General features: G+C 39.3%; 1 protein-coding gene across 1 annotated transcript in view; it reads left to right on the top strand.

The window, feature by feature from the left end:
* NUFIP1 (nuclear FMR1 interacting protein 1) overlaps nt 1-21914 on the top strand; it is a 52466-nt gene that overhangs the window by 15109 nt on the left and 15443 nt on the right. Inside the window, exon 7 of the mRNA XM_037070896.1 lies at nt 15360-15553. Within this exon, the coding sequence (XP_036926791.1) occupies nt 15360-15553 (194 nt within the window). The remainder of the gene's footprint in view (nt 1-15359; nt 15554-21914) is intronic.

The following is a 21914-nucleotide window of genomic DNA, read 5'->3' as shown; positions in this document are numbered from 1 at the left end:
TGTGATTGGCAGCGTAGTAGGTTTGTTTACACCAACATCACCACAAACATGTGAGTAATGAATTGTGCTGTGATGTTAGACAGCTCCGATGATCCATTATAATCTCCATTATAATCTCATGGGACTCTTGTCATAGATGCAGTCTGTCATCAACTAAAATAGCATTATGCAGTGCATGACTGTACAGAAAGTCTTCACCTCACAAAGTTCTCTTATACCATCCCCAGTTCAATGCCTTCCCACAAAGGTAATCTCATATCTGATTTCTGTCATCATAGATTTGTTTTACCTGTTCTTGGAGTGTTATCTAAGTGGAATTATACATTATGTATTCTTTGGTGTGTGATTTCGATAGCTCAAAACTATTTTGTGAGGTTCATTTATATTGCATGTAGCTATAAGTTGATCATTCTTATAGTTTAATAAAACTCAGTTGTGAGAATATATGTCTTCCTACTGTTGGACATTTGGGCTGTTTCCAGTTTGGGCTGTTATGAATAAAGCTGCTATGAACATTCTAGTACATGTTTTTTTATAGATATAAGTATTCATTTTTATTACATACACATGCACATACATATATAGGATATCCGTGTGTTTAGCTTTAATAGTTAAGTCAAAACAGTTTTCCAAAATGGTTGTATCCATTTATTTATTTTTTGAATTATTTTATTGTTGTTCAGTGGTTGTATCAATTTACGCATCTCCTGACTCTGCATCTAATTGTTCTATGTCCAGGTTAGTGCTTGGTATTATTATACCTTTTCCTTCTGCATTACTATTTCTTCATAACTGATGGTGTCAGACACCTTCTTATATGCTTGCTTATTGGCCATTTTGATATTCTTTTATGATACACTAGTTAAAGTCTTTGGCCAGTTTTTAAAATAACATTTTATCGATTATGCTATTGCAGTTGCCCCCGTTGTTACCCTTTGTACTGCTCCACCCAGCATCCTTCATTCCCTGAGGCAATTCCCACACCATTGTTCAGGTCCATGAGTCATATGTGTAAGTTCTTTGGCGACTCCATTGCCCTTGTACTTTACCCATGTATTGTACTTTACATCTCCCTTTACTAGGGATGGTGTAAGAGAACTTTGGCTATTCTCTAACTACCTATTTGTACTTCTTAATGCCCTCACCTCTTCACCCATTTTCCCACATCTGCCTCACATCTGGCAACCATCAAAACCCTTTCTGTATCCATGATTCTGTCTCTGTTCTCATTTGCTTAGTTTTTTTTATTCAATTGTTGATAGATACGTATTATTCCCATTTTATCATTTGTAGTTTTCATCTTTTTCTTAAATAAGTCCCATTAACATTTCATATAATAATGGTTTGGAGATGGTGAACTCTGTTAGTTTTTTCTTGTCTGGGAAACTCTTTATCTTTATCTGCCTTTTGATTCTAAATTACAGTTTTTCTAGGTAGAGCAATCTTGGCTGCAGATCCCTGCTTTTCATGACTTTGAGTATTTCTTGCCAATCTCTTCTAGCCTACAAAGTTTCTTCTGCGAAATCAGCTGACAGTCTTCTGGGAGCTCCCCTGTAGATAACAAACTACTGTACTCTTGCTGTGCTCTTTATCTTTAATCTTTGGCATTTTAAAGATTGTGATGTGCCTTGGTGTGGGCTTCTTTGCACCCATCTTGTTTGGGATTCCCTGTGCTTCCTGGACTTGAATATCTATTTCCTTCACTAAATTAAGGAAGTTTTCTCTCATTATTTTTTCTAGTAGATTTCCAGTTTCTTGCTGTCTCTCTTCTCCTTCTGGCACCCCCATGAGATGAATATTGGAATGCTTGAAGGCTGCTTACCCTACCCTTGGTTTTTTTTGGATTCTTTTTTGTTGTTGTTCTGATTGGGTGTTTATTTCTTTCTTATGTTCCAAATCATTGATTTGATTCTTGGCTTCATCCACTCTACTGTTGATTCCCTGTAAATTGTTCTTTATTTCCATTAGTGTATCCTTCATTTCTGACTGGATCTTTTTATACTCTTGAGGTCCTCACTAAGTTCCTTGAGCATTCTTACAGTTTTGAACTCTGCATCTGATAGATTGCTTATCTCTATTTTGTTTAGTTTTTTTTTTCCTGGAGTTTTGATGTGTTCTTTCATTTGGGCCATGTTTCCTTGTTGCCTCATTTTGACAGCCTCCTTGTGTTTGTTTCTATGTATTAGGTAGAAGTGCTTTGACTCTGTGTCTTGGTAGTTTGGCCTAATGTAGTAGGTGTCCTATAGGTTCCAGTGGCACAGCCTCCCCTATCACCCAAGCTGAGTCCTTGAGGGTTGCCCTTTATGTGTGCTGAGTACACCCTCCTCTTGTAGTTGAGCCTTGATTGCTGTTGGCAGGTATTTGGGAGGGATTTACCCAGGCTGGTCATCTGCAAGGACAGGCTGTGACCACTGACCACATACCTCAGCCCTCTGTGGAGGATCAGCTGTCCAGGGCCAGGGTGGCTGTGCTCTGATGTGGTGTGTAGCTGTCCACTGAGTGCACAGGCTCTGCAGTTTCTTGGGTGGTGCAGGCCAAGGTCAGCCCCCACCTGTGTTTTTCCCAGGGCCACCCTGCCTGGGCTATAAAGCAGTCTGAGATGGCGGCTGCTACTCATGCTGGGCTTAGAGGTTCCCACGTGAAGCTAAGCTGTGAATCTACACTGGCTGCTGTTAGTGCTAGACTGGGGCCACTTAGCAAGAGGTGCAGGGGCAGCGGGCTCACTGAGCCTGGCTGTTGCTTGTTTGAGTTGATTTAGGGAGTTGTGAAGCCTGAGCCAAGACCAGCCATTCACATGGAAAAGTTTCTATTAACAGTTTGGGTGGACCTGTAAGTTGGATGGGATTGAGTCTTAGGGAATCTCGAGGGTGGGATGAATAGTGTTAGGTTGATGGTCTCAGATGTGGCACTCACCTGCTGGCTCTGTGAGGGGAGGGTTCAGAAAAAGGACAGTGGTCACTGTCCACCTTTCTGTGTGGGAGAAAGTTGCCCCCAGCTCTTGCCTTGATGCCAGACACTTGAGTTCTTCCCTCTATGCCACCGGTGCTGGAGGTCAGAGGGAGTGAGTCTGAATAAGTCCTTGTGTGGGTCCTTAAAGAGGAACTGCTTGGGACTCCGATAGTTTTCTTCCACCAACTCAATCCTCACTGGATTTTGCAGGCAGAAATTAGGGGGACTTATCTTCCTGGCACTGAATCAATCCCATACTGGTGGGTCTGGTGTGCGGTTGGGACTCCTCACTCCTGAGATATACCCCTTCTGAATTTTTATCTACCACATGTAGAAGTGGGACCAGCCTGATCTATGTCTACACTCCTCGTACAAATTAGGATGGATGTGGTTTTGTTACTAAACAGCAATTGGGATCCTGCTGCCCACATCCACCCTCTAAGGCTGCGGTGTCAAACTCATTTTCACCAGGGGCCACATCAGCCTCAAGGTTGCCTCCAAAGGGCTGAGTGTAATTTAGGACTGTATAAATGTAACTGCTCCTTAACAGTTAAGCCACAGCTCAGTGCTGCCACCAGTAGAAACAAGGTGCCTGGCTGGATCCGGCCCTCGGGCCTTGTGTTTGTCCCCTGTGCTCTAGGCAAAATTTTGGAGACAAGGATTTGGTGATAAAGGAAAGGAGTCTATTCAAAAGCAGTCACTTAAGCCTATCAAATCACAGCTTTAATCTGTTAAATTTACCGATTAAAACTAAACTCTTAACACCTGGGTTCCCTGTTCGCCCTGTTATCTTATTTCTATAGAGTTAGTTTACAGACTAAAACAATGTAACACACAAAAGGTGCACAATTTTAGAAGAGTGGCAGGCTTCTGCCTCAGAACCTCTTCCTTCTAGAACACCCAAAGAATAAACCTGCCACCCTCTGCCCGGCCCACCTGATTCCTAGGCTGTTCCCAGAGTCCCTTCCCATCCAAAATACTCTTTTGAGTATTGGGTATAAGTGCCAGCAGCTGCAGCACGATCATCCAGGCAGCCCCAAGGAAGAAGAGAACCCAAGAACCAGAGAGAGCTTGTGCCAGCTGGAGAGCCCCCGAGCCAGAGAGCTAGTCCTCTTTTATTTCACATCTTCTAGCCCATAGTTCCATGTGCTCTGGAGACATTCAGCTTCTCAGCCAATCTCTTCTAAACTGTTTTCCATTGCCTCCTCCTACAGCCCCTCCCTGCTTCTCAGTGACTGATTAGATCTCTATCAGTTTCTTTAATTCCGTAGTTGTCAGACTTCCATTCAACTGGATTTGTGAGGGTGCTCAGTGATGGTTGTTCTGTATTGTAGTTGTAATTTTAATGTGGTTGTGTGAGGAGGTGAACGGTGTTTATTTTTACCTTTGTTGATATCTTGACCGTAAGTCCTAAAATCTATTTTGATTCTCAGTTGGATTGCTTTTCTTGATTTGTAAGAGTTACTTACTTAGATACAGTCCATTTTTGAGTAGAGTATGTGTATTACAGATATAGTTTCATAATTTATGACTTGCTATTTTACTTTCTTAATGGGTGTCGTTTTTAAAAAGATAATATAGTAGTCAGTTGCTCAGACCTCTAGGGATAGCTGGGGTAATTGACAAAGCTCAGTCACAGCTGGTGGTTGGTTAGCTGATAGCTATTCCAGCGTGGCTTGTGGCTGGGGTGCCTGTGTAGTTACCATTAGCTTTACTGTTTAATTCTTTCAAATGTTTATAGAATAAGTACTAATCTTACAAAACTCTCCCAGCAAATAGAAAATGAGGGAACACTTTGCAGCTTGTTTTAACATGTTAAAACCAGAAAATCCAGTGTTCATGCTGCTTGTCACCTACCAGACCCAATAAGCAGAGACAGGGATTGAATCTTTTGGGGCTCTTTATTCAGATGGCTAGGGATCTGAGAAGATGGTGAGTATGTACCCTAACAGGTACCCTAACAGACCATCTTATGTTTCCTTTCAAGCCAGCCTTTTTATAAGGGAGCAAAGGTATAGGTAAGGGATCTGGAATTCAAGGGCAAAAAGTATAGGTAAAGGAAGGATTTATAATTCAGGAAAGAGGTTAATCAAATAAAAGCTGCAGTCAGGCAAATTCCCTAAAATCCTTTCAGCAGCTGACCGGCCATTTTCTTTATCTGTGTCCCATGCCCTGGGCGATGGACTGTCTCTCCCTGGAACACAGTGGCTTGGATACCACCTTGATTGCTTATGATCTTTTTTGGAGCACAAAGGCTAATCACCTGTGGGCCCTTGGATTCAGGGTGTGTCATACCTGCAGTTCCTGAAACAATAGCTTTTTTTTTACAGGCATTAACTACTAGGTCTATTAACTATTACCTTAGGCTAAAAATTTCCAACTTTGAGTGTCCCATCAAGGCCAGTATAATCTCGTACCAGAACCTGACATTAGGATAAGGGAAAATCGCAAGTAAATGTCTCTCAACCAGGGGCACAAAATTCCTAAGCAAAATGTTAGCAAATCAATGTGGCATGAAAAAAAGGATCTGTGTCATTTCCAAATGGGATATTTCAGGATTAAGGCAAGGTTTGGTATTTGAAAATCAAATGTTATTTACCACATTAACAGATTGAGGGAGTAAAATAATACTATTAATAAATAAGAAAAAAATTATATAATTCAATCTCCATTCATAAAAAAGAAACTCTCAATAAACTAGGAAAAAAGGATAATTTCCTTAGTCTAATAAAGGAGATCTAAAAACAACCTACAGCCAGATTTTACTTAATAGTGAAATATTGATCATTTCTCCCAAGAGTTTGGAAACAAGACAAGGGTATCCACTATTACCACTTATACTCAACATTATAGGTTCTAGGCAATGTAATAAAGTAAAAAAAAAGAAGATACAAAGTTTGCAAAGGAAGTAAAACTGTCAGTTTTTAGAGTTGACATGATTGTGTAAAAATCCAAACAAATCTCCCATTAGAGTTAATAAGTGACTTTAGCAAGAGTGCCGAAATACATATAACATCAATATTTTAAACATCAGTTGTATTTCTGTGTATTATCAACATAAATTAGAAAATTAAATTTTAAAAGATACTATTTACAGTAGCATCAAAACATATACTGAGGATACATCTAACAAAAGATTTGCAAGACCTCTGTACTCAACACTATAAAACATTGCTCAGACAAATGAAAGGCCTAAATAAATGGAGGGATATGTAATATTCATGAACTAGAAGACTCAGTATGATTATACCAATTCTCAAATTGTTCCTAATCAAAATCTTAGTAAGCTGGACTGGGGCAGGGGTAGGGGGGATGTTAGAGGAGGGCAGTACTGATAGACTTTAAAGTTTATCTGAAAATGCAGAGGTTCTAGAATAGCTAAGGAAATTAGAGTGAAGAAGATTTTGTAGTATTGGCTAATGTCACCTGACTGTGGCAAAGGTGTGGTACTGTACAGTGGGGAAAGAATAGTATCTTTTAACCTTTTCCTTTTAAACTTTTGAAGTGGTATTTCTTTTTTTTTAATTTTAAATTTTTTTAAAAAAATATGTTTTATTGATTATACCATTACAGTTGTTGTTCTATTCCCCCCTTCATTCTCCTCCACCCTGCACACCCCCTCCCCCACCATACCCCCCTTTAGTTTATGACTATGTGTCTCAAGTTCTTTAGATTCTATATTTCCCATACTATTCTTGCTCTCCCCCCTATCTATTTTTTACCTACTGTCTATGCTATTTTCTGTACCTTCTCCCCTCTTCTCCTCCTCCCATTCTCCTGTTGCTAACCCTCCACGTGTTCTTCATTTCTGTTGTTCCACTCTTGATCTAGCTGTCCTTTTGGTTTGCTTTTGTTTTAGATGTGGTTGTTAATAACTGTGAGTTTGCTGTCCTTTCACTGTTCATATTTTTCATCTTCTTTTTCTTAGATAAGTCTCCTTAACATTTCATATAATAAGGGCTTGGTGATGATGAACTTGAATTTGACCTTATCTGAGAAGCACTTTATCTGTCCTTTCATTCTAAATGAAAGCTTTGCTGGATAAAGCAATCTTGGCTGTAGGTCTTTGGATTTCATGAGTTGGAATACTTCTTTCCAGCCCCTTCTTGCCTGTAAGGTCTCTTTTGAGAAATCCTCTGACAGTCTGATGGGCACTCCTTTGTAAGTGACTGTCTCCTTATCTCTTGCTGCTTCTAGGATTCTCTCCTTCATTTTAATCTTGGCTTGTGTAATTATGATGTGCCTTGGTGTGTTCCTTCTTGGGTCCACCTTCTTTGGGACTCTCCGAGCTGCCTGGATGTCCTGGAAGTCTATTTTCTTTGCCAGACTGGGGAAGTTCTCCTTTATTATTTGTTCAAATATATTTTCCACTTGTGGCTGTTTCTTTTCCCCTTCTGGTACCCCTATAATTCATATGTTGGAACGTTTAAGTATGTCCTGGAGGTTCCTAAGCCTCTCCTCATTATTTTGAATTCTTGTTTCTTTATTCTTTTCTGGTTGGATGTTTTGTTCTTCCTTCTGGTCCATTCCATTGATTTGAGTCCCAGTTTCCTTTCCATCAGTATTGGTTTCCTGTGCATTTCTCTTCATTTCAATTAGTTTAGCCTTCATATGTTCCTCTAATTTGTGACTATAATCAACCAGTTCTGTGAGCATCCTGATCACCAGTGTTTTGAACTGTACATCTGAGAGGTTGGCTATATCTTGGTCGCTTAGAGTTATCTGCTCTGGGGCTTTGAGTTCTTCTTGAACCATATTTTGGACTGTTCGTGCCTGTTACATATGAGGAGCAGAGCCCTAGGTGTTCACCAGAGCGGGGCAACTCAGTTGCTGGGTTGTGATGCTGTATGTGGGGGCGGGGTCAAAGAGGAGCAATGGCAGTCCCGTCTGCTGCCTGCCTCCTCCCGCTGCTGTTGGCCGGGGCCACACGGTCGTCTCACCTCTCACTCTGTTGCTGGCTTATCTGTGCGCGTGAATGTGCAACCTCGGTCAGCCTGCCTCGCACCCTCACTGGGTCCATGATGCTACCCCAGCTGCCTGCGCCCCTGGGTCGCCTGGGTCGGGGAATCCTTCCTGCCCAACCCTGCTCTGCTGCTGGCTTTGCCCCTCTTACCAGTCCCGGTTGAACGGTTCATTGTTGTCGGACTTCCATGTAGTTCAGTTTTCTGTTCTTTGGCTGCGTCTTTGTTTACTAAACCTTCGTTGTATTCAAACTTGGTTGTGGGAGAAGGCACAGTGTTTTCACCTACGCCTTGATCATGGCGGAAGTCCTGAGATATTATTTCTTTATAGAGAATATATAATTTGGGCTTATTTTTTTATACTGGTAATCCAGATGGAAAAGTCTTTATCTTTTAACTAGGGTTTAGTTTATTTATATTTAATGTAATTACTAATATAGTTGGGTTCTGGTCTAACATTGTCCTATTTGTGTTTTAAAATTTTCCTCCTCTTTGTTTCCTTTCTTGCCTTCTTTTGGATTAAATGAATAATTTTAATATTATTTTTCTCTGTGCTAGCTTTTTAGATAAAATTATTCTTAATCTCTCCACTTCAAGTGCATCTACATTTTTTTTACATTATACTTTGATAGCTATTTTAAAATGTTGATTAAATAAATTTTCATTTTAGCCCTGGCTGGTGTGGCTCAATGGATTGAGTGCCAGCCTGTGAACCAGAAGGTCACCAGTTTGATTTCCATTTGGGGTACATGCCTGGGATGTAGGCCAGGTCCCCATTTAGGAGTGTGTGACAGGCAACTGATGGATGCATTTTTCATACATCAGTGTTTCTCTCCCGCTTTCTCCCTTCCTTCCCTCTCTCTAAAAGTAAATAAAATCTTAAAAAAAAATTTTTTCCTTTTAAATGATTGTAACACAGTGATGTAAGAGAAATATTTCCTTCAATAGTGGTATACAGATAATAAATATACTAATTCAATAAGACTGATCAGGTCTTAATTGAGCTCATCAATTAAGGATCATCCTAACTCACTACTTATTAGTGGTTACCTCAAGGATGATCTTTCAAAAGCCAGCTATGGTCAGGTGCAGGCAGCTTCTCTGGAAAGTGGCATCTCTTCATTATCCTCTTGGTGATGATGGGCCAGAGGCAGCAATTATATTTGTTTTCACTTTGATAACTTGGTTGAGGTATTCGCCCAACATTTCTGAGTGGGAAATGGTAATTGGTCCATGGTTTCTTGCAAAATTTGGAGTATATGTATGATTTTTTTTTTGGAATGCGATTCTGTGAAGATTATGATGAATGTAAAAGGATTAAGAACCTCTGTACTGTAGAAATGCTAAATGAATATGTCAGTTTAGCAAATAATTTAGAAAATGTTATGATAATAACTACTATTTGTTAAGGGCTCAGTGTGTTACCTTGTTCTAGATGGAAAGCACTTTATAGTAATTCTTTTTATGTCTCTCTGGTTTCCATTCTACAGATGAGTGAGTAAAGTGAGTCAGGGGTGTTAATATTGTCCAAGAGACACAACTAGTAAGTGACAAAATTAGGATTTGAACACAGACTTCTAATTTCTATCCTCCTAACTGCAGCCTCCGTTATTAATGGAAAAAATGAATTTTGTCTGATAAATGACAAATTAGGATAAATACACAAGGACTGTCCAGAAGACATCCAGTCATATAATATGAAAAATAGATACATTTATTGAAGAAGATACAAGAAACATACATAGATATGGACAACTCCATCCCCTTCAAAGTAGGTACCTTGGGACCTCACACAGTTCTCCCAATTGCCATCAGCTGCCCCATTATCTAATCTCTCCCCTTTGAAAGGTGATTTTAGTTTGGAGAAAAGCCATAGGTCTCAGGGTGCCAAATAGGTGCCGTAGAAGGGCTGCGTTACCTGGGTGATTCGATGTTTTGCCAAAAACTTCTGTGTGAGATGTGATGCATGGTGAGTGGGTGCATTACTTTGATGAGGCTGCAGATCACTGGCTGCCTGTAGATGGGGCCTTCTGAACCACCCAGATAGTTTTCATGGAGGAACGTTCAAGCTTAATGCAAAATTTCTTAAAGATTTTATTTATTTCTAGAGAGAGGGGAAGGGAAGGAGAGAGGGAAAGAAACATAATGTGTGGTTGCCTCTTGCAACCCCCACCTCCCACTGGGGACTGAGCCTGCAACACAGTCATGTGCCCTGACTGGAAATCAGACCGGTGACCCTCTGGCTCCCAAGCTTGGATTCAATCCACTGAGCTCCACTGGCCAGGGCTTAATGCAGAATTTGATGCAGATTAGTTGCAGTACTTGCTCAGTCATTTTGAATGTGACAGCTACACAGTACACATTTTCAGTGGTGTCTGCTGCCCCCACTGACTAGTACACTGAAGTTGTCGTTGTTCACATATTTGCATTCCAGTCTACCCTCCTCTGTCAGGTTACATTTATATATTAACAATGTCTGGACTTTATCCAGACAGATCTCGTATGTATCTTTGTGAAAGCTCAACCCCACCAAAGGATAGTCTACTGAGAATGAAGGTAATAAACCCTTTTTAAAATATATTTTACCGATTATGCTATTATAATTGTCCCATTTCTTTTTCCCATTTATTTCCTTCCAACTTGTATACCCTCTCCCACCAGCATTCCCCCACCTTAGTTCATGTCCATGGGTCATACCTATAAGTTCTTTGGCTTCACCATTTCCCATACTATTCTTAACCTCTCCCTGTCTATTTTGTACCTACCATTTATGCTTCTTGTTCCCTGTACCTTTTCCCCCATTTTCTCCCCTCCCCTTGCCTGCAGATAACCCTCCAAGTGATCTTTATTTCTGTGAATCTGTTCGTTCTCTAGTTGTTTGCTTAGGTAATTTCTGTTTTGGGGGTTTTTTTTGGTTGTTGTCGTTGATAGGTGTGAATTTGTTGTCATTTTACAGTTACTATTTTTTATGTTCTTTTCCTTAGATAAGTCCCTTTAACATTTGATGTAATAAGGGCTTGGTGGTGCTGAACTCCCTTAACTTGACCTTATCTGGGAAGTACTTTATCTGCCCTTCCATTCTAAATGATAGCTTTGCTGGATGGAGTAATCTTAGATGCAGGTCCTTGCCTTTCATGACTTACAATACTTCATTCCAGTCTCTTCTTGGCTGTAAGGTCTCTTTTGAGAAATCAGCTGACAGTCTTATGGGAACTTCTTTATAGGTAACTGTCTCCTTTTCTCTTGTTGCTTTTAAGATTCTCTCCTTCTCTTTAATCTTTGATAATGTAATTATGATGTGCCTTGGTGTGTTCCTTCTTGGGTCCAACTTCTTTGGGAATCTCTGAGCTCCCTGGACTTCCTAGGAGTCTATTTCCTTTGCCTTCATTATGTTTCCAAATAAGTTTTCAATTTCTTGTTCTTCCTCTTCTCCTTCTAACACCCTTATGATTCTGATGTCGGAATGTTTAAAGTTGTCCTGGAGGTTCCTAAGTGTCTCCTCATTGTTTTGAATTCTTGTTTCTTCATTCTTTTCTGTTTGGTTGTTTCTTTGTCCCTTCTGGTCCACTCCACTGATTTGAGTCCCAGTTTTCTTTCCATCACTATTGGTTCCCTGAACATTTTCTTTTATTTCACCTTTCATAACCTTCACTTTTTCCTCTATTTTGTGACCATACTCAACCATTTCTGTGAACATCCTGATTACCGGTGTTTTAAACTCTGCATCTGATAGGTTGGGTATCTCTTCATTTCTTAGTTTTATTTTTCCTGGTAATCTGATGTGTTTTTTCTGTAGGGGCCATATTTTTTGTCTTGGCATGCTTGTTACATAGTTAAGGGATGGAGCCTTAAGTATTTGCCAGGGCGGGGCTACCTACATTGCTGTGTTGTGGTGCTGTAAGTGGGGGAGGGGTCCGAGAGGAAGCATCGCAGCTTGCTTATCTCTCTGCCAGCATTCAGCCACTTTCTCTGCTACCCACAAGTAAATTGGGCCCTTCTGCTGCTGATTCCGGGTGGGTGGTTTTGTGTGCCTTCTGGGACTTTGTGGATCTCTCCACTGAACTCTCCTGTGAGGCTGGGAGTTTCTTCTGCTGCCTCAACCCCCACAGGTTTTTACAGTTAAGAGGTTTTGAGGCTTTATTTCCCTGCAGTGGAACCCTGGGTTGTGCAGACTGTTTCCATTCTCAGTTGTTCCTCCTGGTTTATCTGCATGCAAATATGGGACTGCCCAGTCCACCAGCCTCCACCTTGTCCAGTCTGCCAGCTTTCCCTTTGCCACAAGTCCAGTCCACCTTGGCTACCTGTGTCCACCCCTTCTACTAGTCTGAATGAATGTTTCTTCTTTAACTCTTTGGTTTGTCAGACTTCCATAAAGTTGGATTTTCTAGCAGTTCTTGTTATTTTTTGTTTTTAAATTTGTTGTTGTCCTGCTTTTGGTTTGCGAGGAGGCAAAGTGTATCTACCTATGCCTCCATCTTGGCCAGAACTCCTTTGTTTGTTTGTTTGTTTGTTTGTTTTTGTTTTAATCCTCACTCCAGGAAATGCTTATTGATTTTAGAGTGAGGGGAAGGGAGGGCAAAAGAGAGGGAGAGAAATACTGATGTGACTGAGAAACATCAATCAGTTGCCCTTTTCTGACTGGTACTGAACCTGTAACCCAGGCGTGTGCCCTGACCAGGAATCAAACCCACAACCTTTCAGTTTGCAGGATGACTCCCAACCAACTGAGCCACACTGTCCAGGGTGAAAACTTTTTTTTTTAATGGCTTTTTTTTCCTACACAGAGCTTACATTAGAATATGTTTGTGTAAGTATTTGTTTTCCTTCTAAGGGGTGTAATTGTAGTGTGGTTAAGAGGACATTTGATTTGAGGTAGCTGGGAAATTCTGCTCAGGCTGTAAGTTCATCCTCTTATAAAGTGAATAGTACCTATCTTATCAATTTAAAAGAGCTGTCATGAAGTTCAAACAAGGCTGCATATTTGTAAATGCTTCAGAAACTTTAAGGCTCCTTATTAATGTGAATAGACAAAAATTAACATTATGAATCCTAAGAAACCCTTTTATGTCATGTACAACAAGAATGAAAGTAAGTGTCCGGTTAAATTCACCTGCTGTTGATTGTACAACATAGTACAACTTCAGAGGTGTCAAAATATGGGAGGAGGTGGTCATCTTGGAATTGATAAAATAAGCCCATTGTGATATGTTATTCTTATAAAGTTATTCCATAGAGTTCTCTATCTTTGGAAACCATTGAATTTATTTTATTCTGGTGTTTTTTGATGAACTGGCTACAAATGTTTGATTGACAGCTATATTTCTTTAGATTCAATAGACTTTTTCAATATTTTTAGAAATGTCAATTCTGGCCAAGATAGAGGCATAGATAGACACACTGTGCTTCCCTGCACAACCAAAAGAAGGACAACAACAAATTAAAGAGAAAAAAAACAGAACTAATAGAAAATCGAACTGTATGGAAGTCTGACAACCAAGGAGGTAAAGACGAAACATTCATCCAGAGTGGTAGGAGGGGCAGAGATGTGCCGCCAGGTGGAGAGGACTTGAAGCAAGGCGGCAGCTGACAGACCCAGCAAGGCAGTGGCTTGTGGGCTGGGCACCCTCACATCCATCCCCATGCAGATAAACCAGGAGGAACAACTGGGGAGCAAGACAAAATGTGCAACCCAGGGTTCAAGCGAGGAAATAAAGCCTCAAACCTTTGATTGAAAACACTGGTGGGGGTTGAGGACGCAGCGGGAGAAACTCCAGCCTCACAGGAGAGTTTGTTGGAGATACCCACAGGGTCCTAGAATGTACACAAACCCACCCACCTGGGAATCAGCACCAGAAGGGCCCAATTTGCTGGTAGGTAGTGGGAGAAGTGACTGAAAACCGGCTGAGAGCTGAGCAAGTGCCATTGTTCCCTCTCAGACCCTTCCCCCACACATAGCATCACAGCTGAGCCACGTGGGTTGCCCTGGCCTGGTGAACACCTAAGACTCCGCCCCTTACTACATAACAGGCACATCAAGACAGGGGAAAAAATGGCCCAAATGAAAGAACAGATCAAAGCTCCAGAAAAAATACAACTAAGCAATGAAGAAATAGCCAACCTATCAGATAGCACAGTTCAAAACACTGGTCATCAGGATGCTCACAGAATTGGTTGAATTTGCTTGCAAATTAGATGAAAAAATGAAGGCTATGCTCAGTGAAATGAAGGAAAATGTACAGAGAACCAGTAGTGACAGGAAGGAAACCAGGACTCAAATCAATGGTGTGGACCAGAAGGGAGAAAGAAACATTGAACGAAAACAGAATGAAGAAACAAGAATTCGAAAAAAGGAGAGGCTTAGGAACTTCCAGAACATCTTTAAACATTCCAACATCTGAATCATAGTGGTACCAGAAGGAGAAGAGGTAGAGCAACAAATCAAAAGCTTATTTCAAAAAAGAATGAAGGAGAACTTTCCCAACCTGGCAAAAGAAGTAGATTTCCAAGAAGTCCAGGAAGCCCAGAGCGTCCCAAATAAGTTGGACCCAAGGAGGAACACACCAGGGCACATCATCATTACATTACCAAAGATTAAAGAGAAGGAGAGAATCTTAAAGCAGCAAGAGAAAAGGAGACAGTAACCTACAAAGGAGTTCTCATAAGACTGTCACCTGATTTCTCAAAAGAAAACTTTCAGGCAAGAAGGGGCTGGAAAGAAGTATTGTAACTCATGAAAGGCAAGGACCTACATTCAAGATTACTCTATCCAGCAAAGCTATCGTTTAGAATGGAAGGGCAGATAAAGTACTTCCCAGATAAGGTCAAGTTAAAGGGGTTCATCATCACCAAGCCCTTATTATATGAAATATTTAAGGGACTTATCTAAGAAAAAGAAGATAAAAAGTATGAACAGTGAAAGGACAAATGACAGCAAACTCACAGTTATTAACAACTGAACCTGAAACAAGCACAAACTAAGCAAACAACTAGAACAGGAACAGATTCACAGAAATAGAAATCACATGGAGGGTTATCAGCGGGGGAGTAGAAAGGGGAGAGAAGAGGAAAAGGTACAGAGAATAAGTAGCATAAATGGTAGGTAGAAAATAGACAGGGGGAGGTTGAGAGTAGTAAAGGAAATGTAAAAGCCAGAGAACTTATACGTATGACCCATGGACATGAACTAAAGGGGGAATGTAGTAGGAAAGGGTGTGTAGGGTGGAGGGAAAAAGGGGGGAAATGGGACAACTGTAATAGCAGTGATTAAGTAAAATAGCAGCATATTTTACTTAATCAATAAAATATGTTGAAAAAAAGAGTAGGAGGAATAAATATAGCTCAATCTGTGGGACACTTTCTCTGTTTCTCTGTAGGCCCTGAATTTTAAAAGAAAGAAAGAAAGAAAGAAATGTCATTGTCTTTTATATTGAGTTGCTTTGTTTTCTCCAGTAAGATGAGGGGAATGTCCAGACATTCACAGATGGCAAAAATCAGAAGTCCTGGCAGACATCACAAGTGGAAAAATGATCGACTTGGACAGAGAACAGCCATTGGATCAGGCCACCACTTGAGTGACTTGAAGCCTGAAGGTCCTCCTGATTTACATGCAGACCCTCTGAGTGTTTTGGTAAATACTGATTCTGGTAAGTTAAGCAGGAAAACTGTTTATAAGTATAGACCGTGATGTTGTTTTGTGGAGAGTTTAATGTCAAATATGTAAAAATGTAGAATGTTGCTTTTGTTGATATTTTTTATAGGAAACCCTTGTGAAAAACCTCATTTCAGGACATCTTTTCTGAACCTTGTGGGTGGGTGTATGAGGTAGGCAGAATGTGGAAGAAAGATAATATATGTTGGATAATTTCCATAGTATGATATAATCTTGGGACTTAAAGTGTATTGATGCTATAGATTCGAATATGCCCAATTATGTGAATTTTGTCTTGCCTGTAAATTAGTCATCCCAATGGAAGCTAGTAGTATTTATGCTACTGAGCATGACCACAGTCTGTTTGGGTAAATAGTATTAATTCATTGTAGTTGAGTAATGTTGTTCTTCCTTGGGGCATAGAATATATTTATTTGTTCATTGAATTTCCTTTAGAACCTATGGGGCAATTTTACTCTTGCTTATAAGTTAAAAAATTAGAGGACCAAAATGCTACTATCTTGACGATATTCAGCTTCTGAGGCCCAATTTCCTCTTCTGAAAAATGAAAATGTATATGTAAATATTTCCAGCACCTTTTCTTCCAGTAGCACTGAGCACTTCATCTAAATTGCATGTGTGTTTTATTTTGCAAAGGAGTGGACTGAGCTTATATTGGGTTTCTCTTAGCTGGCTCTGTTCAGCCTGGAAGATAGTGGCTTCACATGAAAAATTATTGAACTTATAGCTGGCAAGAAACAGGAAGATACTAATACACTGACTGAACTTGGTTGGGAAACAACTTTGGTATAAGAGAATGTTTGGACAAAAAATAAGATTGCATTTAACACCAACTACCTCTTATTAAGGTGTTTACTGTGCTAGTAAAGCTTTATGTATATGTTAACTCATTTCCTCATAACAAACCTTTTACATATGAACTGCTGCTACTTCCATTTTAGAATAGAAAAACACAAGGTGTGTGATTTGCCTTAGTATACTGCTACTTAGTGGCAGAGCTGGAGTTTGAACTTAAAAGCCCGACTCCACTAGTATACCACCGAACCTCTTCTGAATGTGAAGTTTGAATTTGTCTAAAAAATATATTGCATGAGCCTAGGGTAGTTGAGGTGTGGGAGAGAGTTTAGAAAAGGCATCTTCTTACCCTTGCTGATACTAAGGGAAAAGGCTGATGACATTTTGGGCGTTGCTGAGTTTACTTTTTGGGCACTATTTTTTTTTTCCTTCAAAAAATGTTACAGCCTACACTACTTCACATTTATAATGTGTAACCTTGCTTATAAAACACCATCTGTACCAAAAAATAAACTTTCATGTCATTAAAATATTTGAAACACAAATATGAAGACTACCATTATAGTTAGTAAATTACGAATTTGAAAATTATGTAATTATTCACTATGCAGTTCTCTAAGTGAACATTTGAAGAACTCTAACATTGAATATTCTTTTTTGCTTTGTTAGCCTTTCTAGGTGGATAATTCTGTGTTCTTATTTTAAAAAAGTATTTCAGTATGTGTTAGTATGGTGAAATACCAATGAAAAAAATTATTATATATCTTGCTTTTATTTAAGTCTGTAGCTAGGTCTTTAACAGACCTAGGTCTTTAACAGTAGTAAATACCTTTTATTCTCACTTCATGGAAAAGATTCCATTTAAATTTATGTCATCTTTACCTCAGATTTCTTCTGGATTTTTACGTTTTCCAAATCAATGTTTAGACTGTTGGTTTCCTCAACTTTTCATTTCAGGTAGAGCTACAGAAAACCATTTGTACCATATTTTTTCACATGCCCTAAATACTTAGTATCCTTAGCATCTCCTCTCTCCAACATAATCAGCCTTGCACCTGTTTGGAGGCAGCTTCATTCACCTTGGGCCAGAGTCAGTTGGATCTAGGGGTGCGCTTGTTATTCAGGTTGCAGTTCTCAGGGCAGCATGGTGATACAGTCCTGTTCCTGCCCCTCACGTGGCAGTTAACACTCTTTAGCACTAAGCTTACTTTCAAGTAAGTAAGCTTACTTGAGATCTCCTAGTTTCTTACATTTTTTGCCTTTTTTTGGCTCAGAATCTTAATCCAGACATCATCATTCACATTTTCAATAAGACAGCAATTCTGAATTTTTATAAACCTCATATCGTGCTTAGAAAAATCTTTACCTGAGCCCTCCTTTTTGTGACACTTGGTAGTATGTCAACTTTCACTAATTGTGGAGGTGCGTTTAAACATGGGTTGACATTGTTTCAAAGGGAAAGCATGTCGTTGGGAGTCTACCAGCTGATCAGTTTTGAGTGTGGCCTATTTGCACTAGGTTTCCCTTTAGTCTTTTTGGTATTTCATTTGTTAGAGCTACATTTATTTTGTTGCTGTTCTTTAAATATGATACACCATATTTAATGGCTTTCGTGGCCTGTGGTTTTAATAAGTTTTAACTGAGCTAGAAAGAAAGGAGCTGGTCAGTAATGTGTTGAGCATCATAGACTGAAGAGCCTCATCATCAACAAAGCGAAAAGGATCCAGTTTGTTAGTCATTTGTTATAATACAGATATTATCATAGAACACTAGGACAGACATCAGTCTGCATACTGACACATAGTCGAAATGGGCTTCTGTTGTTTAAAAGGTAGATGTTAAAGGAAGAAAAGAAGCTAACCTGGTATTTCAGCTGTCATGAATGCCCACTGTTAAATATCTGTTTTTGAGAGTTGGAAACTGTAAAGCAAATCTACCATTTTAAGGGTCAGTTTTTTCAATAGATAGCATTTTCTTAGGAGACTGAATCTGTAAATGTTCTTGAGGCTAGAGCATGTAACTGTGTTTGTTCCATGAAGGCAATAGGAAGTAGTAGGAGCGGGGAGAGGAGAGACAAGTTAGGAAATAAGTTGTAGAAAGATGCCAGAGGCTGGGTAAAACATTGGAGAGGCACTTTTTCCCCTGATTTTATTTCAGTAGGGATTTTTTGAGGTCCTACATTTTGCTTGCCCAGCACTGTAATTCAGAAAAGTCTCTTGCCGTCTTCAGGATACTCATAGTCTAGTGCAGGCATGTCAGACACATTTTCACCAGGGGCCACATCAGCCTCATGGTTGCCTTCAAAGGACTGAATGTAATATTAGGACTACATAAACGTAACTACTCAACAGTTAAGTGAGAGCTCGGAGCTGCCACCTGGTAGAAACAAGGTGCTGGGTGGAATAAAATAAAGTGGAGGGCTGGATTTGGCTCTCAGGCCTTGTGTTTGCCACCTGTGGTCTAGTGATAAGTTTTAGATTATTGTAATATTTTTTTGATTAGTGGGAACATGATATGTATGAGAGAGGTGAGATTTACCATAGGAGGTGGCACTGGTGTTTTTAACAGTAAGAGAAATTATTTGAGCTGCTGTTTATAATCATTGTAGAGTTTGATTTTATCATTTTCATTGCTTCTGTTTTTATACTGATATTTCTAGTTTAGATAAATGTTTTGGCTGTTTTTATTTAAAAGCAAGTGAAGTGTGTTGAATATGATTCAGTCAGCAAGCACAGTGCCTTTAGCAGTCTTTCTAGGACAGCTGCTAAAAATTCCTGTGTTAGAACTGCTGATACGACATGATATAAGGGCACTATCTAAAATCTATAGTCTTAATATTATCGACAGACCCACACTGAAGGCTATTCTGCAATAACTGCTCAGTAGTCTTTAAACTGTCAAATCCATGAAAGCAAGGAAATACTGGGAAATTGTCATAAATTGGTGAGACACAGATAAGGAGTTGTGAGGACAGAATACAGTGTGATATAGAGGATTGGATTCTGGAATAGAAAAAGGACATTAATGGAAAAACTAGTGAAATTACAGTACAGTTGGTAATAGTATTACACCAGTGTAATTTGTTAGCTATGGTAAATGTACTGTGGTTGTATAAGATATTAACATTAGGGGAAAGTAGGTGAAGGGTGTGTGAAAATTCTCTGCTATCTTTGTAACACGTGTAAATTTAATATTGTTTCAAAATATTAAAAAAGAAAGAAGGGGGGAGTTATGTAGGCCAATTAAAGCCTTATCCACCACTTTTTGAATTGTGGGGTAACATGTTCCTCCAGGGTCTATTTCTTTCTTTTTCTTTTTCTTTTATTTCGTGATTGCAATGCAGAAAATGAGGAAAAAACGAAAAAGCATAAAATAAAAAACAACTTACTTTTCTAACTTACAGAAATAGCCACTGCTTACATTTTGTTGCATATTTTTCCAGAATATTTTTCTTATTAACCTGTATTTTATTTTGTTAAATAAAAATGGAATGATGTTCATAAAACAAAAAAAGAAAAAAAATGAGCTTTGAATCCAGACAGAGCTAGGCTTCCGCTGTAGCCCTACCTTTTCCCAGCTCTGTCATCTGTACAAGTTACTCTTTTTGAACTTGTCTTTTATTCATGCAACAGTTTGTTCGGGTATTTGTTGAGTGCTTTTCTGGGCTCTAAGGATATAATACTGAATAAAGCCAAACTCCTTCTCTCCTGTAGCTTATGGTCTTACTGAGGGTGGATGTAGTAAATATATGGGTTGATATCAGTGATGTGAAGATGTGTAAAGCTAAGTGAAAGGATAGAGAATGATGGTTAAAGAATGGGGTGTGCTATTTTATAAAGTCAATGAAGGCACTTCTGATAAGGTGACACTAAGAAATCTAAATAAAGTTAGGAGCTGATACCTGCAGGAATAGCTTTCAAGCGTAGAAAGGAACAAGTGCAAACGCCCTGTGGTGAGAGCATGCTTCATGTGCTCAGGGAACAGTCAGATTGGAGTGGAGTGAGCAGGAAAGAAAGTGGTAGTATTTTAGTGGAGACAAGTGAAGGACCAGATCAAAGTAGGGTGTTGTAGGCCAGGAAATGACTTGAGACTTCACTCTGAGGTTGAGCAGAAAGGTGATGTGATCTTGTTTGTGTTAAGTAGAGAATAGATTGTAGGGAGCAGTGGGCAGGGTCATGAAGAATATGTTTTTAAAAGTAACACATGATTACTGTCAAATGTTGTCTTTAATGAAATAAGATGAGAGCCAAGGAATGACCTCTAGACTTGGCAACCCAGAGGGAGCAGGTTAACTTGGCAGGAGAAGCTTCTTCGGTGTGGCAGGCCTGAAAGACACATCGGAGTGGATGCTCGAGTGGGTCTGACAGCTGAGGAAATTTCAGGCCCAGATGGTTTCCTGGTGGTTATATCAAATAGTTGTTTGGAATTGTGTTGTAAAAGGGAACAGAGAAATGGAACTGTAGTGAGAAGAAGACATTTAATAGGATTATTATTGACCAAAGAGATATTTTGATAGGAGGGCTTCATTTTAAGAAGAGAACAGATGTAGGAGATCTAGCTCACTAGTTGAGAATTGGGATTTGCGGTTAGATAGCTAGGACTTAAATTTGACCCAACTGTTGTATAGTTTTGTAACCTGAAGGGAAAGTTACTCAGATTCTCTAAATTTGGTTTCCTCACCTATAATTAATACTGAAATTGATAACTCATAAGGATGAAGTGTGCTCATGCTTGTAAAGAACACGTTATACTTTTTGGTATCTCTCTTTGGGTCTTAGATGGAATAATAAGGTTTGGCCTGTTGTCATTCAAACAGTGGGATGAAGAGTCTCCGTACTCATACTGATGTAGATTTGTTTAATCCACTAATATGTATCTATATTATTTATCTGTCTGCCTCTCTACGCTACATATTTCACTTTCCCTTTATTAACCCAGGAGTATAGGGGATAAGTTAGCTTAAAATTGACAAGGAGCAGTTTTGGGTAGTGTGCTGGCAGTGTGGATGGGTGGAGGAAGGAGGATTTAACTTCAACCACCAGGAGGTGGTTATTCACAGAAAAGTGCACTCCCATTTCATATCGGCGTGTTTAGGTTCCCTCTAGACTGAACTGGCAAACATTAAATACTGTCTTGAAACATTTCATATTGGCTGTGGGTTGAGTTAGTTCATTACATGAACAGGTTACTATTGTCTTCATATTCCATCGTGCTTTATTTTTATTGGTTGTTTGAATAGAATTAATACACTTTTAGAGCTGCCAAAAACAAATGCTTGTTGGGCTATGATCAAACACTTTATCTTTGGCAGGCTCTTGAAGACTTGCTTGATTCTCATGCTTGTCTTGTTTACTTAAGTTCTTAGAAGTTTCAAATAATAAAAACTTTCAGCTGATTAATTTCAGCAAAACTCTGATTAAGTCTTTATCTATAGAATGGTATAAATATTATTTGTCCTTAAAACCAGTCTTAACAACAACAAAGGTGAGTATTTTTATATTTTATTCTTAAATCTAATTTTCAGACTCAATTATCCTAAC

Source organism: Sturnira hondurensis, unplaced genomic scaffold (genome assembly GCF_014824575.4).
Source record: "Sturnira hondurensis isolate 20B ecotype Veracruz unplaced genomic scaffold, ASM1482457v3 Scaffold0019117, whole genome shotgun sequence".
Lineage (NCBI taxonomy): Eukaryota > Metazoa > Chordata > Mammalia > Chiroptera > Phyllostomidae > Sturnira > Sturnira hondurensis.
This window is presented reverse-complemented; position numbering and strand designations above follow the sequence as displayed.